General features: G+C 37.0%; 1 protein-coding gene across 2 annotated transcripts in view; it reads right to left on the bottom strand.

Annotated features, from left to right (window-relative positions):
* LOC143022022 (cholesterol transporter ABCA5-like) overlaps positions 1–16,430 on the bottom strand; it is a 385,392-nt gene that overhangs the window by 262,959 nt on the left and 106,003 nt on the right. For both annotated transcript variants that reach the window (XM_076179961.1, XM_076179965.1), the window contains one exon: positions 13,764–13,914. In XM_076179961.1, the coding sequence (XP_076036076.1) occupies positions 13,764–13,914 (151 nt within the window). The remainder of the gene's footprint in view (positions 1–13,763; positions 13,915–16,430) is intronic.

Here is a 16,430-nt window from a genome sequence, read left to right as displayed (position 1 = left end):
ACGACGACAACAATGAGGACGATCCGATGACATTTAATTTCCAGGTAATGATTTATTAAACACAGGTTAGGTTAGGTTAGACGAATTTATCCTCCTTTCATTTCTTCGACGTCGGCATCTATCATAACAAACATGGCGTACCATTTGTCCCACACGACTTCGTTACTTATGAAATCTGTTTTAGCACCTTTTTTATTTTTTATTTCCACTCACAAAATTGCATATTACGTTGATATATTATAATTTACAAAATTAATAATTGATTTTCTATTACTATATTGTGCCCATGGTCAAAACTAAAAATTTACCTTCATTTGTGTGTTTTTAAGTGAATAGAGAATTCCGGGAATAAAACTGCTAATGTTGGTTTAATTCCCTACAATTCCCGTAATGTGTTTATGTTGTTTTTAAGGGGTATTGGCAGGGCAGACCATCCATGGAGGTGGTCTGATTTCACTGACCAAAATAGAAAAAATATATCATTTATTTTTGTAATTTTGCTAAATCCCAACCGATTTTTCTCATTCAACAACGAAAATGTTCAGTTCTAAAAGCACTCACATATGCATGATTATCCAATGACAAGACCAGGTGCGCCTTATGGTCAGGTGCGCCTTATGTAAAGACGGGGAATAGCAAATTATGGGTGCGCCTTATGGTACGAAGCACCTTATGGTCCGAAAAATATGGTAATGAGATAGACATCTGGGAATGGATGCTAAGAAGAGATTGTATGAAGGAGTGATTGTGCTGACAACACTGTATGAGGCAGAAACATGGAACATAAGAGAGGAAGAGAGAAGGAGTTTGAATGTATTTACCTAGTAATATTTTACGGGATAAGAGCTATGCTCATAGTGATCCACTTTTGTATCTTTCTGCATCCAGTTTGATCTTAAATTCTTGTATAGTTATTGCACTCACTGTTTCTTTATTTAGTTTGTTCCACTCTATGTGGGACACTATTCTTTTTCAGATCTCTGCAGTAACTACCCTTTTTAAGTTTCTTTTCCTGTCCTCTTGTTTTTCTTCTATCCCACTTTAGTAAGTCATCTCTATCAAGGACTTCCATCCCTTTCATAATTCTGTAGATGGTTACCAGGTCTCCTCTTTCTCTTCTTTGTTCCAGGGTTGGTAGTTCAAGTTTGTCCAATCTTTTGTTCATGTGTCAATTTGGAGAGTGTTGGTGCCATCTTTATCATTGCCCTTTGAATTCTTTCTAATTTCTTTATGTTCTTTTTAGTAACAGGTGTTCATATTGTTGCAGCATACTCCAATTATGGTCTTATCAATGTAACTAATATTTTCTTTACTATTTCTTCATCCATGTAGTTGAAAGCCACTTTCATTGATCTTAATAAATTGAAAGTTTCTCTAATCTGTTGATATGTTTGTCCGGTGCCATGTCATTGGTGATAGTTACTCCTAGGTTCCTTTCTGAGTTGACTTTTTTAATTTCCTTTGTACCAATTTTGTACTGTCCTGATATTGTTTTTGCTTTTTCCAAATTTCATTATACTACTTTTCTTTAGGTTGAAATTCACTTCACTCTTCTGACTCCATTTCCAGATTTTGTCCAGGTCTTCTTGTAATTATTTGTAATCTTCCTCTGTACTTTCTTTAGTAGTTTTGCATCATCTGCAAAGAAGTTCATATAACATTCCACACCTTCATCCATGTCATTTATATAAATGGCAAACATTATTGGAGCCAATACAGAGCCTTGTGGGACTCCACTTATCATTTCTTCCCAATGTAACTTCTTGTCTCTGAATACCACCCTCATTTTTCTCCCATTCAAGAAATCTTTCATCCATTCCAATAACTTTCCTTGTATTCCACTTATTGTTTCAATTTTTGTTATCACCTTTTGGTGTGATACTTTGTCAAATGCTTTTGTAAATCTAAAAAGGCACAATCTGCCCATCTGTCCCTTTCTTGAATTGTTTTTATTATTCTTAAGTAAAAGCCAATTAAGTTTGTGACACACAGTCTTCCACATCTAAATCCAAATTGTTTTGGATTTAGTAATTTGTTTTCCTCCAAGTATTTAATCCATTTACTTTTGATAACTTTTTTGCATATTTTTGCTACAGATGAGAGTAAAAGGGAAGAGATACGTAGTATGTTTGTGAGAAGAAAGATGGATGTGTTGGCTTTGAGTGAAACTAAGTTGAAAGGGAAGGGTGAGTGTAAGTTTGGGAGTGTAAGTGGGAGGTTATCAGGAGTGAAGGGAGGGCGAGGGAAAGAAGGAGTGGCTATACTTGTAAGTGAAGAGATAGGTAAACGTGTAGTGGAGTGGAAGGAGGTTTCCTCAAGGATGATGTGGATGAAGGTGAAACTGGGAAAGGAGATGTGGGTTTTTGTAAGTGCATATGGGCCTGGTAGTGAGAAGAGTGTAGAAGAAAGGGAGGCTTTTTGGAAAGATTTAAATGAGTGCATAGAGGGATTAGGGAGAAATGTCAATGTAATAGTACTGGGAGACCTTAATGCTAGGGTAGAAAATGGTCCAATTGATGGAGTGGTTGGGAAATGTGGAGTTCCAGGAAAGAATCGTAGTGGAGAGTTGTTGTTGTTGTTGTTGTCGTTCCCTAGACTGTCTGTCCGAGCAGTCCCGTCTCCCCAAGGAAGGCCACAGCTGAAACTGGGTTTTCCCACAAATCCTTTATAGAGTGTATGTTGTGTTGTTTGCGTGCATGATTGTGTATAATGCAGTCTTCCATTATGTGTTGTGTGGTATGGGGTGAAGTGTTACATCCTGGGCAGCTGTTCACAACACGGTCGTCCAGCCTCTCTCCTTTTAGTGGAGAGTTGATGGTGGAGATGTGTCTAGAAAGAGAGTTGATGATAGCAAATACAGTGTTTTGGAAGAAAGTCAAGCATAAATACATATGGGAGAGGGTGGTGGATGGAGGGGTGATATGTAGAGTGTTAATGGACTATGTATTGGTAGATAGGAGTATAACAGGAAGAGTAAACCCCTTCCATACGGTGCCGCACACGTAGGCGTCATGGACTTAGATCTCGGTGGCAGCAGCCAATGCCAGCCGTACGACGTGTCATAATAATACTCGCATCATAAAATATAGTCACCGCTTATATCGATCGTTCTCTCTTCACCCGTGAATTTTGATAACCATAGAAAATGCGATTACAAAAGAATTAGAAAGAATGTCAATATGGAGGGGCGACTACAATAAATATAATCAAGACGCCGATATGGCAGCCTCGCGAATACACTCGCTCCCCATGACGCCTACGTGTGCGGCACCGTATGGAAGGGGTTAAGGATGTACATGTGCTAAGGGGAGAGGGTGGGGGAATATCAGATATTTTTTTGGTGGAAGGTAAGTTGAGAGTGGAGGATAGATGGAGAAAGAGGAAAAGGACAAAAGGTAGGGCGGTGCTTAGAGTGAACTCTTTAAATGGAGGGGTGATATGTAGAGTGTTAATGGACTATGTATTGGTAGATAGGAGTACAACAGGAAGAGTTAAGGATGTACATGTGCTAAGGGGAGAGGGTGGGGGAATATCAGATCATTTTTTGGTGGAAGGTAAGTTGAGAGTGGAGGATAGATGGAGAAAGAGGAAAAGGACAAAAGGTAGGGCGGTGCTTAGATTGAATTCTTTAAATGAAAAGGAAAAGGAAAAGGAGTACAAGAAGAAGCTGAGAGAGGAGTGAGAGGGAGTGAAGGATAGAGTAGAGCTAGGAGTGGAGGAGGAATGGGGATGGTTCAAGGAGGGAGTCACAAAGTGTGCAAAGATGGTGTGTGGAACAAAAAGGACAGGAGGAAATAGAAGGAAGGGTAGTGAATGGTGGGATGAGGAAACAAAGAAGGTAGTAGAGGAGAAGAAGCGAGCTTTCACAGATTGGTTACAAAATAGGATGATGGAGTCATATGAGAGGTACAAAGAAAAGAAAAGAGAAGTAAAGCAAAAGGTAAAGGAGGCAAAGAGGAAAGCAGATGTGAAATAGGGTAAGAGTATGACAGAAAATTTTGAAAGTAATAAAAAGATGTTTTGGAAAGAAATTAAGAGAGGAAGAGGAGGCAAATCAAGTAGAGAAGAAAAGGTAAAAGGTGCAGATGGAGAGATGATAATGGAAGTGAAGGCAGTAAGGGGAAGATGGGCAGAATATTTTAGGGAGTTGCTAAATGTGAAGGAGGAGTTGCTTCATGTGAAGGAGGATAGGGAGGGAAAGATAGTTGCAGTGGGAAATGCTAAGAAAATGACCATTATGAGTGAGGAAACTGGAGTAATAAGGAAGGATGAAGTGAAGGCAGTTGTTAAGATGATGAAAGCAGGTAAGGGACCTGGTCTGGATGGATGCCATGCAGAATGTCTAAAAAAAGGAGGTACAGTGATGGTGGACTGGCTGGTGAGGTTATTTAATGTTTGCTGGAGAGAGGGTAGAGTGCCAGAGGACTGGAGGGGTGCCTGTATATTTCCACTTTACAAGGGAAAAGGGGACAAGTGTGAGTGTAGTAGTTTCAGAGGGATTAGCTTGTTAAGTTTAGTTGGTAAGGCTTATGGGTGGATCTTGAATGAGAGGATTAGGAGAGGAACAGAGGGAGTAACTGGTGAGGAACAGTGTGGATTTAGGACGGGAACAGGTTGTGTACATCAGATTTTTGTGGTAAGACAGATACTTCTCACATAATTTTGTTCTTTTAGTTCAAACTTTATTAGTAAATGGTCACTCTTCCCAACTGGTGTCTTGTATTCCAATTAGTCCACTATTTCAGGCTCTGATGTGAATACTAAATGTAGTCTCGATGGTTCTTCATTGTTTCTATATCTAGTGTTTTCGTTCACCAATTCAGTCAATGTGTATTCAATGGTCACATCCAGTAGAATATTTCCCCAAAGTTCCTCTCCACCTTTTACTGTCATTTCCTACCAATATATTTCCTTTGAGTTAAAGTCACCCATAATTACTATGTTTCCTCCTCCTTTCATTAATTCAATTAATGAATTCATTGTGTCTTCCATTAGTTTGAAATTATCATTATCAGTCCAAGCCTGTGTTTTGGGGGGCACATATACTAACATGGAACATAAAAGAGGAAGAGAAGAGTTTGAATGTATTTACCAATTTGTATTTACCTATTTGTATTTTATAGGACGAGAGCTATGTTCGTAGTGACCTGTTTTAGTATCTCTCTGTATCCAGTTTATTCTTAAAATCATGTATAGTTTTGGCACTCACTGTTTCTCCATTTAGTTTCTTCCAGATATCAATCACTCTATGTGGGAAGCTATTCTTTTTCAGGTCTCTTCTGTAACTGTCCTTCTTTAGTTTCTTTTCATGTCCTCTTGTTTCTCTTCTGTCCCACTATTATAAGTAGTCTCTATCGAGAATTTCCATCCCTTTCGTAATTCTGTAAATGGTCAACAAATCACCTCTTTCTCTTCTCTGTTCCAGTGTTGACAGATGTAATTTCTCCAATCTTTATTTGTATGTCAGATTTGACAGTGTAGGTGCCATTTTTGTTGCTGCTCTTTGGATTCTTTCTAATTTTCTTATGTTCTTTGTGCTAGGTGCCCACAGTGTTGCAGCATATTCTAGTTTAGGTCTTATCAGTGTAACCACTATTTTTTTTAGCCATCTCCTCATCCATGTATTCGAAGACCTGAGAAGTATGACAGGGGTTACTTAGCTGGACCAAGTGAGAAATGAGATGAGGAGGAGAACAGGGGTGGTAAGGGAGTTGGGAGATAGGGTTGATGAAAGAGTATTGGGATGGTTTGGACACATGGAAAAAATGAGTGAAGGAAGATTGGTAAAAGAGTTGTGGAAGGCAGAGGTGAAAGAAGTGAACATGATGGGGCAACTTAGAGATAAAAAGGTTGTTAGGAATCACATTGGTCCACTATTATCTTCTGATGGTCAACTTGAATATTCAAATGAAGGAATGTGTAATATATTAAACAATTATTTTAGCTCGTTATTCGTAAACGAAACACCTCAAAGTGAATTCCAAACTGAAACCTGTGAAAAGTCTGGGGTAAACTTACTCACTACGGTAAATATAACAAAAGAAAAAATTAAAAGGTGTATAGACAAACTCAAAGTTAATAAAACACCAGGGCCTGACGGATGGCATCCAAGAATCTTAAAGGAAATGAAAAATGAGATTGTTGTTCCATTACAAATTATTTTCAAGAAATCCATCATATCCGGAGATGTCCCAAGAGAATGGAAGCTAGCTAACGTTACTCCCATATTCAAAAAAGGTGACAAAAAGAAACCAAATAAATATAGGCCTATAAGTTTGACTTCGATCGTAGGAAAAATAATGGAAACTATCATCAGAGATGCTATCGAATATCATTTAGAAAGTAACCATTTGATAAATGATAGCCAGCATGGTTTCAGACGGAAACGTTCTTGCGTGACTAACTTACTTGAATTCTACAACACAGTTATCTCGAATTATGACAAAAGAAACAATATAGATTTAATATATCTAGACTTTGCAAAAGCTTTTGATACCGTCCCACACGAAAGACTACTTACTAAATTAGCTTTGCATGGAATAAGTGGTAGCCTATTAGGTTGGACTAGTAATTGGTTGAAAGGTCGAAAACAGAGAGTTGTTTTAAAAGGAAAAACTTCTGGATGGAAAAGTGTTTCAAGTGGAGTTCCTCAGGGTTCCGTTCTTGGGCCACTTCTATTCATAGTATATATAAATGATATAGACCATGGACTAAAATCTACTGTTTCCAAATTTGCTGATGATACAAAACTGTGCGGAGTGGCAAATGATCACTCAGACCAATTAGATATTCAAGAAGATTTAGATCAATTACAGCAATGGTCTGAAAAGTGGCTAATGAAATTTAACACAAGTAAATGCAAGGTAATGCACATAGGTAAAAATAACAATAAGTACGATTACAAGTTATTTGGAAATTCGTTAACAAAAGTGGATAGTGAAAAAGATCTCGGCGTAATTATCAGTAACGACCTCAAATCATCCAAGCAGTGTATTTCAGCCTCTGAGAAAGCAAATAAGATTCTGGGATTGATTGCGCGATCTTTTGGATTTCAAAAGTCCATCACTCATTAACAAGCTATATAAATCGTTAGTTCGTCCACATTTGGAATATGCTGTTTCGGTATGGTCACCGAATCTCATTAAAGACATTGACAGACTGGAAAAAGTACAACGGCGAGCCACAAAACTGATTCCAAATATAAAAAATAAATCATACGAAAATCAACTTAAGCACATGAATCTGTTTTCCCTAAAAAAGCGTAGACTCGGAGGTGACTTGATACAGGTCTTTAAGATTTTAAAGGGAATTGACAACATCAAAAGTGACCAAATTTTCACATTGAATGAGAATCAGACAAGAAACAATGGTCTCAAACTGTCTGGAAATAGATTCAATTTGGAAGTAGGTAGAAACAACTTTGCCAACCGTGTAGTTAATGAATGGAATAAACTTCCTGCACAGGTAGTGCAATGTAGTTCAGTTCAAAACTTTAAGAATCATTTAGATAAATACCTAAGTAAGATGCTGTAATGATTATAATTTATGTTATATTATTTGTTTTTGTTTTGTTATAATTTGTCTGTCTGATTTTCATTTATTATTAGTTATATGTCAATTTATAATCATTTACTATTTACCTGTTTGTTTGTTATTCAACTATACCTATGCATTTATTTATTTTATTTGTTATTTTTACATTATTATAGTTTTAATTTATTATTAAAATGATATGGATATACATATGTATATGTATGTATATATATATATGTATATGTTTTTTTTTTTTTTTTTTTTTTTTTTTTTTGCATCCGACCTAGATATGGATCAAAAGGTCTCCTGTCAGCATGCTCCGCCTTTGTAATCCTTTGAGATGGATGGACGGAGTATAAGGGGTTTTGGGAAAGAGGGGAATGTCTGTTGAGGAAGGATGGGAGAGGACAGGGGATAGGGGTGAATGGAGAATGGTTGTGTATGGATGATGCTGTGATGCATGAGGGGGAGTGGGCTGGGGATGGGGGTGAGGGAGTATGTATGAGAAATAAATTGACACAGCTTGAAGGGATTTCTCCCTGTCTTCTCCTTTTCTGTATGAGGGGATGGAAAGGGGGGGTCACCAATTTAATCATGCAGCCTTACTGTGGATGTCTGTGTTTTGCGACACTGCTTCTGGCCCAGGGCAGTGGACAAGATGCAGGGATGACCCATCATCCAGGAGGTGCCAAGATAAGAGGGAGGGAAGAGGGTAGAGGGGAGTGGAGTATGTAGGGGATGGAATTGATGGGAGTGGTTTCTATGCCTTTGTTTTTTGGTCACCTCCCGTGTAAGGGGGAAATGCCTTTGGAATAAGTATGTGTGTATTTACCTAGTTGTATTTTATGGGACATGAACTATGCTCGTAATGACCTGTTCTCATATCTCTCTGCATCCAGTTTATTCTTAAAATTTTAAATATTTTTGGCACTCACTGTTTTGCTGTTTAGTTTGTCCCAGACATCAATCACTCTATGTGGAAAGCTATTCTTTATCAAGTCTTTTCTGTAACTGTCCTTTTTTTTTTCTTCTTTTCATGTCCTCTTTTTTCTCTTCTGTCCCATTTTAATACGTCACCTCTATTGAGAATTTCCATCCCTTTCATAATTCTGTAAAATGGTCAACAAATCACCTCCCTCTTCTCTGTTCCAGTATTGATTGATGTAATTTCTCCAATCAAATTTGATAGTGTAGGTGCCATTTTTGTCACTGCTCTTTGGATTCTTTCTAATTTTCTTATGTTCTTTTAGTGCTAGGTGCCATAGTGTTGCAGCATACTCTAGTTTAGGTCTTATTAGTGTAACTACCATTTTCTTTAACATTTCTTCATCCATGTAGTCGAAGGCCACTTTCATTGATCTTAATAAGTTAAAAGTCTCTCCAAATAATTTATTAACATGTTAATCAGGTATCAAGTCACTTCAGATAATCACTCACAGGTCCCTTTCTGAATTGACTTTTTTGACTTCCTTGTTTCCAATTTTATATTGGCCCAATTTTTTTTTTTTTTTTTTTTTTTTCTTTTGCCAAATTCCACTATGCTACATTTCTTAATGTTAAAGTTCATTTCACATCTCTGACTCCATTCCCATATTCTGTCCAGGTTTTCTTGTAGCGATCTGCAATCTTCTTTTGTGCTTACTCTCTTGAGTAATTTGGCATCATCAGCAAAGAAGTTCATGTAACACTTCACTCCCTCATCCATATCATTTATATATATAGCAAACATTAGAGGAGCCAATACAGAGCCTTGCAGGATGCCACTCTTCACATCTTCCCAGTTTGAGTTTTTGTCTCTAAGTACCACTCTCATTTTTCTTCCATTTAAGAAATCCTTCATCAATTCCAGTAGCTTACCTTGTATTCCTCCTCTCACAGCTCAATCTTCCTAAGGACATTTTTCCAAGATGTTAGCTTCTTTCACATTCACATTTAACTCAGCTTGTAATGGTATTAATTTAGGTTTAGTTCAAGGTACAAATTACATTTCTCTCTCAATTTAATTGACAAAGGGGGGGAGACACTGGTTGATATTAAATCTAACAATTTTTCTATCAATCTATATACCAAAGGCATTTTTCTATCAATCTATATACCCCTTTCCCCTTATAAAGACAGTTACCAGCCAAGGCATGCATCCACCCCCACCCATTCGACTCCCATCTGTATCCCTTTCATCTTAATTCCTTGTGGACAAAGGGTCATCACTCTCTCCCAACCACTGTTCAGGTCATAAGTAGTGAAGCAAGACAGAACAGTCATAGAAAAAAACATCTATATTGACAGATTCCAGAAGGGTAATCTACCTCTAAATGAGGAATTGTAATTACTGTATTTTCCGGCGTATAGCGCGCGACTTTTTCCATTGGAAGGGCCTAAAAATGGGGGGTGCGCGTTATCCGGTGGTGCACATTATCTACGGCCTACGATAAAAATTCTGCAGCTGTTGGCCATCACAAAGTCGGGACGGCACACTTCTCCGTGACGTTCCGTGAGAACAAGAAGAACAGCCATGGTGACATGAAAGAATACACCAGCATGGGCTATATAAATATTTGGTATAGGTAGGATCTATCGAATCTTATTTTTCATGTTTAAGTAGGCCTAAACACCATCAAACATGAACAATATTCATGATATTTGCCCATGTTCACAGGATCCTAGTTTGAATTTTTATGTTAGTTTTGTTGCTTCACTTTAGGTATGGTACAAATTCCATTGCGGCCGTTCATAAACTCGTGTCAAACACCTGACTACAACTCCCTCTTTCGGGAGTTATATTAACTAAACGTCACCTCGATGAGAGACCCCTATTTGACCACTGTCATTACAGGTTCAAAACTAAAACGAAACAGTCTGTAGTTTGTTTCAGTATTAAATAAAAAATGGTAAAGACGAATTATTTCCTAAGATATAAAATGAAAATTTTCTGTAAAAATCCCGAATTTTTTCTGTATATTTTACTTTCAATAAACTTTTTTTAGATCACATTTCCTACAAACTATTTAAGCTACAAAGTAATAAGGGACCAACGCACAACATGAGTCATATACCGGTACATGTAATTCTGACTTTTTCTTAGTTGTGTCCTGATTGATGCCTAAACTGACACTTGATTTAGTGACAAATCAACAGATTTCCCAGCGGTGGCTCTAGCCAATGAAAAATACTTCTCCATGTAACCTCGTTCACATGATACTAAGTAATTAATCGCCGTTATTTCATTGGTTTATTTTTACTAACATTAATTATCATTGTCTATGCAAATATTTGGGATACGTAAAACAGCACTGGCACCAACATCGTGAACGTTGGCCGTTTTAGCTCACCCGGAATATGCTAGATCAGGGCCGAGATTGACAGTTCTATTGCCAATCTAGCCTACACTAAACACCCTCTTGCGAGAGTTTGTTAAACTAAACGTCACTTCAGTAAAGACACTTATGAATCGAAACATAGTTTGTTGCTGCATGGCGATAAAAACTTGTACATGGTGATAAAAACTTGTAAGATGAATTATTCCCTCAGGATAGTAAATTAAAAAATTTCTGAAAAATCCGGAACTTTTCATTTACATTTTGTATTCAATAAACTTTTCATGGCTCAAATTTCCCACAAAACAATGGACCAACGCAAGCAGTAGTCACATACATGCAGTTCATGAGCTTTAGCCACCAGTGACTTTTCCTGGCATGCGCGTTATAAGTCGGTGCGCGCTATCTGTGTACTAAGATAACGAAGTGCATGGGTGCGCATTATAACCCGATGCGCATTTTAAGCCGGAAAATACGGTAGTAAAATTACTTTTTTATATATATTTTTTTAAATAGACAATTAGTATCTAGCCAAGAAAGTGTTTATAAAAAAAAAACATTTTATATTCTGAATAATTTGCTAAGGGTTCTTTACAATCTTGACTTTAACAATTTCAAATCTAAACTAGGGTCCTTTAGTTATGACAGGTTCTATTCCTACACAATATGGTAACTCATTTATTACAAGTCACTGGATTTTGTCCAACAACTCCAAAATCCATTAAATTGGGGTCTTTTACATCAAAGACTAAGTGTAGTCTCATAATTATAGTCAAGGAATACACTGTGTTTCAGTAACACCCTAAAGTGAAAGACAATTTCATCAAGGACTAAATATTCTCTAGAACAGTGGTTCCCAAACTAGGGGGGGTGCCCCCCCTAGGGAGGCATGAGGATACAAGGGGGGCATGAAGTCATCTGCTCAAAAATATTTGTTTAATTAGAATAATAAAATCATTCAAAGAACAAACATCTGCCATTACATACATGCAAAGTATAATTATAGCAATCACTCCAACCCATTTTCTATTAAGGGGACCCCCCGCCCAAAATCTTTTTTTCTGAAGGATCTTGCTGATTTTTTCTGTGTGATATCTAGGTCTGAGGAAACCTTCACAGCATGAGTTTTATTCAGATCTGACGATTAGTTTTTTATTTCAAATCCTATCTCCTCTTACAATTTATATTCGATGTCTTTCATTTTACAGCAAAAGAATCTTCTACATATATAAAAAAAAACAAAATAGAAAGCTTTTTTTAATATCTTTGTTTAACGCTGAGGAAAAAAAATATAAAAAAATTATCGAAAAAAAAGCAAAATTTTGACTTTGACACATTATTAAAAAAAAATTTATTTAACATATGCAAAAAAACTCTCTATTTTATCTTTTGTCATTTGTCTAGCTATTAATAGAGACCTCATATGCAAAAATCGGTTGAAAATTGAGGGAGGAGATAGACTTTGAGTATCAAAAACTTACATTTTTCAGAAATGAGTGTTAAATTTTTTTTTCCCTAGTTTGACTAAATTTTACATTGGACCTCCTAAGACCCATTGAAAACAGGTTCCATTGTATTTTCATGATAATTTTGCATCTTTCAAGTAACTCAGGCACTTTGTACCCTCCTACAGTGTAGGATATTATTCACTCAAAGTGAGGGTCTCATAAGCGCCACCTCACTCTTTGTCGCAAAGTTTGAGTTCTTGGTCTAGAATGACCCAGCAAGGTAGTCTGATTGCTGGGATTCAGCTCTCTTTTCTTGGGTTTCCTTTCTGGTGTTGGAACAGGCTCTTGCTGCATCAGGGACATCACTGTGAGGTTTGAGACTCTAAACCCAAGGTGTTGCAACAAGTAGGCATCCTTGTAGCCACTTGTTAGCAAACAGTTGTTTGCGTAAAGACAACTTGTCTGATATAGGTGTAGAGGACAGAGGATCAGGTGCTGAGGATGTGGATGTAGATGGAAGGGAGAGAGCTGCTGGAGGGAGTACTAGTGGTGGCGGCGGAGGTGGTGATAACAAAGTTGATGCTGGGGTTCTTTCTTTCTCCCCTTGAGTTGCTAATGTAGACGTTCTTATCTTCTGCAAGTGTGCCTTTTGTTTGGATAGCTTAGGCATGGCTAATATCTTCAAATATCTCTTCACTGAAAAATAGATGCGAATTTCACACGGCAAATTAGTGAATGCGGCAAGCTAACGTGTACATGTCCTTTACTTTGTAAGGCTCAGGCCACTGCCAGTTGTGCAGGCTGAACTTCCTCACACTACATACTCACATGCATGCCGGACGTAAGAGAAAACTTTATGAGTGTATCAAATGCAAAACAATAGGGTAAAATATGGTCAAAACGTATGTAAACAATGGTCGTGCGCAGCATGTGGCTGGCGGGGGGAGGGTAGGCCCTTTAAACCCTTTAAAAATGGCGGTACGATAAAAACACTTTACCAGCATCTAGAGCAAGATCCCTACTATGTATTTATGCAATAAAAAAAAAAAAAATAGAATTTTTCTTAAATCTGGGGGCGGGGGGTCCCCTTAAGCTAGTTCTCCTTACACGTTTTGGACACGTCACCGATACCAACTACAATTTGCTAATGTTCAAACTTTTTTCACTCCCTTTGAACCAAATGTTTCATTTTTAGTTACTTAGAAAAATGTCTCTGGAATGTACTATTATTTGTTTGAATGGCTTTCATTATTAAAATTTAATACAAATAGAAATCTGTTTTCCTGAACAATAATAAGAAATAAATGCGAGAATCATTTCATATGAATAAAAGAAGGAGTAGGGGAGTGTGGGTCTACTGGAAGCAAAAAGGGGGTGTCAGGTAAGATAGTTTGGGAACCACTGCTCTAGAACATACAAGACTTACCTATAACATTACCAACATGAACATAACAATATATAAACTTACTTGGTATAACATTGTCAAAGTAGAGAGCCAATAGAAAGTACAAAATTATATCAACTGATATCATGATGAGACTTCCAGCAAATGGCAAACCAGGGCCTTCCCAAAGACTAGTCCAGTTAAGGCCATCAGCAGCAAAGTCGAACATAATTACCTGTAACATTTCAGAATGAATGACATGGATATGAAGGAAAATGTTGACATCTCAGGTTCAACAACACAGAAATTGACATCTTAGAAAACATATGTAAATCTATACTGGGGTACTGACTTCCTATAAGAACATAAGAATGGAGGAGACTGCAAGAGACCATAAAGCCTACACTAGGCAGTTCCATGTCCTTTACCACTTCATCCCTATCTCTAAAGTTATCTAGTCTTCTCTTAACCACTTTGGTACAATGATGCCTACATAGGCATCATGAGGCACAAGTGGGTACATGAGGATGCTGGCATCAGCATCTTGATTATATACATATATATATATATATATATATATATATATAGATATATATATATATATATAATATACAGTATATATATATCTATATATATATATATATATTTTAGTTGTACATGACTTACCCCCGGAATCTGTAAACTGGTTTCATCATGTTTTTGGTGTTTATTTTTACTCAGAGTAAAAGAGAATGAGTAATAAAGCAGTGACTTTATATTCTATAATGTGAGTAGCGTCGTCGTCATCGCAGGACAAAGAAGAAGAGGATTTACGACGAAAAAGGAAACCTGGTTTGTATTGTAGGGGTGAGGAGTGATCGTGAGTGTCCGAAATGATATCTCTGCAGTGCTAGTCAATTGTATTAACACGGAATTAGTGAAAATGAATGAAAACAATGACTTGAAAGCCAGTCATGAACCAGAGCCATCTGGTGTTACTCTATTGAACTGCGATGTAAACAAACGCTACTCTAACATGTGTAATAGTGACAAAGATTTCCCAGGATTTAGTAAGTATGAAACCAAGAACCTAGGTCAATTATTAGAGATAGAGAGAGATATGAGCAAAAATAGGATTCGGTGGGAGAATGAAATTATGGACTTAAGAAAAGATGTCATTGGATTAATAGATTGCTTAGCACAGGCGAATCAAGAAATTTCTGACCTAAGAAAAACAAACTTGGATCTTACAAATGAGATTAAAGAAATGAAAAGGGATATAAATGAACTGAAGAATGATAACAAAAAGAAGAAAACTAATGATAATAACAATAGCAAAAATTTAAAGCTGGAGGTGAACAATAAATTACAAGAATTGACACAAAAAATTGAAGAGAACCTAGGTGAGGAAAGTATCCAGAAAATTAAGAAGTGGAAGGAAAACATTGAAAATAAAAAAATTGCTTTCAAAGAATTAGTCAAGCAGCAAATGCAGGATAATCCAAAAGACACAATCATCCAAGTGATTAATGAAAAAGCTAACTGGGTCAGGGATACAATAGATAGAAAAAAATGTATTGTGGTATATGGACTAAGAGAAAAACAAGGATTGGCGAGATACATGAGAGAAAAAGAAGAAAAAGAGACAGCAGTAGAAATTCTAAATGAAATTCAGAGGGGAGAAAGAGATGCAAGCATAGACCTGGAAGAGACTTATAGAATCGGTTGCTATTCTAAGGATAGAAATCGACCTCTAAAGATAAAATTAAGGTCAAAAATGGTAGTAGAAGATATATTTGAAAAAGTAGGCAACTTGGCAAAGAGTGAAAAGTACAATAAGATATGGATAAAAAGAGAAATGAGTACTGAGGCATTAGAAAAAGAAAAGTCACTAAGAGAAGAAGCAAGGGAAAAAACTTGATGCAAAGAATTCCATGGGAGAGTAATCGACATGAGATTGAGACAATGGCGTATCAAAACGAAAAAACCAAGGACAGAAAAAATAATGGAGAAGGAAGAAAATTAAAAGTGCCCTATACTAACATTGACGGATTAATTTCAGGTCTGAACGAACTCAATGATTATCTGTTAGAAGAAAAACCAGACATAATGGGAATTGTAGAGACTAAACTAAGATGTGAAATACCATCCATTGTTATTGGACAAGGTCTATACAATTACTGGATAAAAAACAGGGACAAGAAACAGGGAGGGGGAATCATGTTCTTGGCCAAGAAAGACCTAAACGTGAGAAAAATTGCAGAGGGCAAAGGTAATGTTGAAGGCAAGAATATGAAAAGTAGAAAGTTTGTGGTGACCTATGTACCTCCAAAAACGAATGCTTGGAAAGAAAACGAGCATACAAAAATGCTAGAAGATATAAGGAAATCACTAAATGAGATACTAATGGGTAAGGGTAATCTGGTAATTATGGGGGACTTCAATTGCAAAGAAATTTGTTGGGACAGCATGACAGTGCGAGGAGGAGATGACTTGTGGGGCAATGTACTGCTAGACATGACCATGGAGTACACAATGACCCAATGGGTCAGTGAAAACACAAGGTACAGAAACAATGAAGAGCCATCAAAACTAGATTTAATATTTACAACAGAACCTGAAATAGTGGACAAAGTCCAGTACAAGACACCAATTGGAAAGATGACCATGTACTCATCGAAACTGTACTAAAGGAAGAAATAGACATGGAGAGGAACGAAAAGCATAGGAAAGGAAGATTCATGTACAACAAAACAGACTTTGCAAAACTAC

The sequence above is a fragment of the Oratosquilla oratoria genome, chromosome 3 (assembly GCF_046742065.1).
Source record: "Oratosquilla oratoria isolate Oo_2021 chromosome 3, ASM4674206v1, whole genome shotgun sequence".
Lineage (NCBI taxonomy): Eukaryota > Metazoa > Arthropoda > Malacostraca > Stomatopoda > Squillidae > Oratosquilla > Oratosquilla oratoria.
This window is presented reverse-complemented; position numbering and strand designations above follow the sequence as displayed.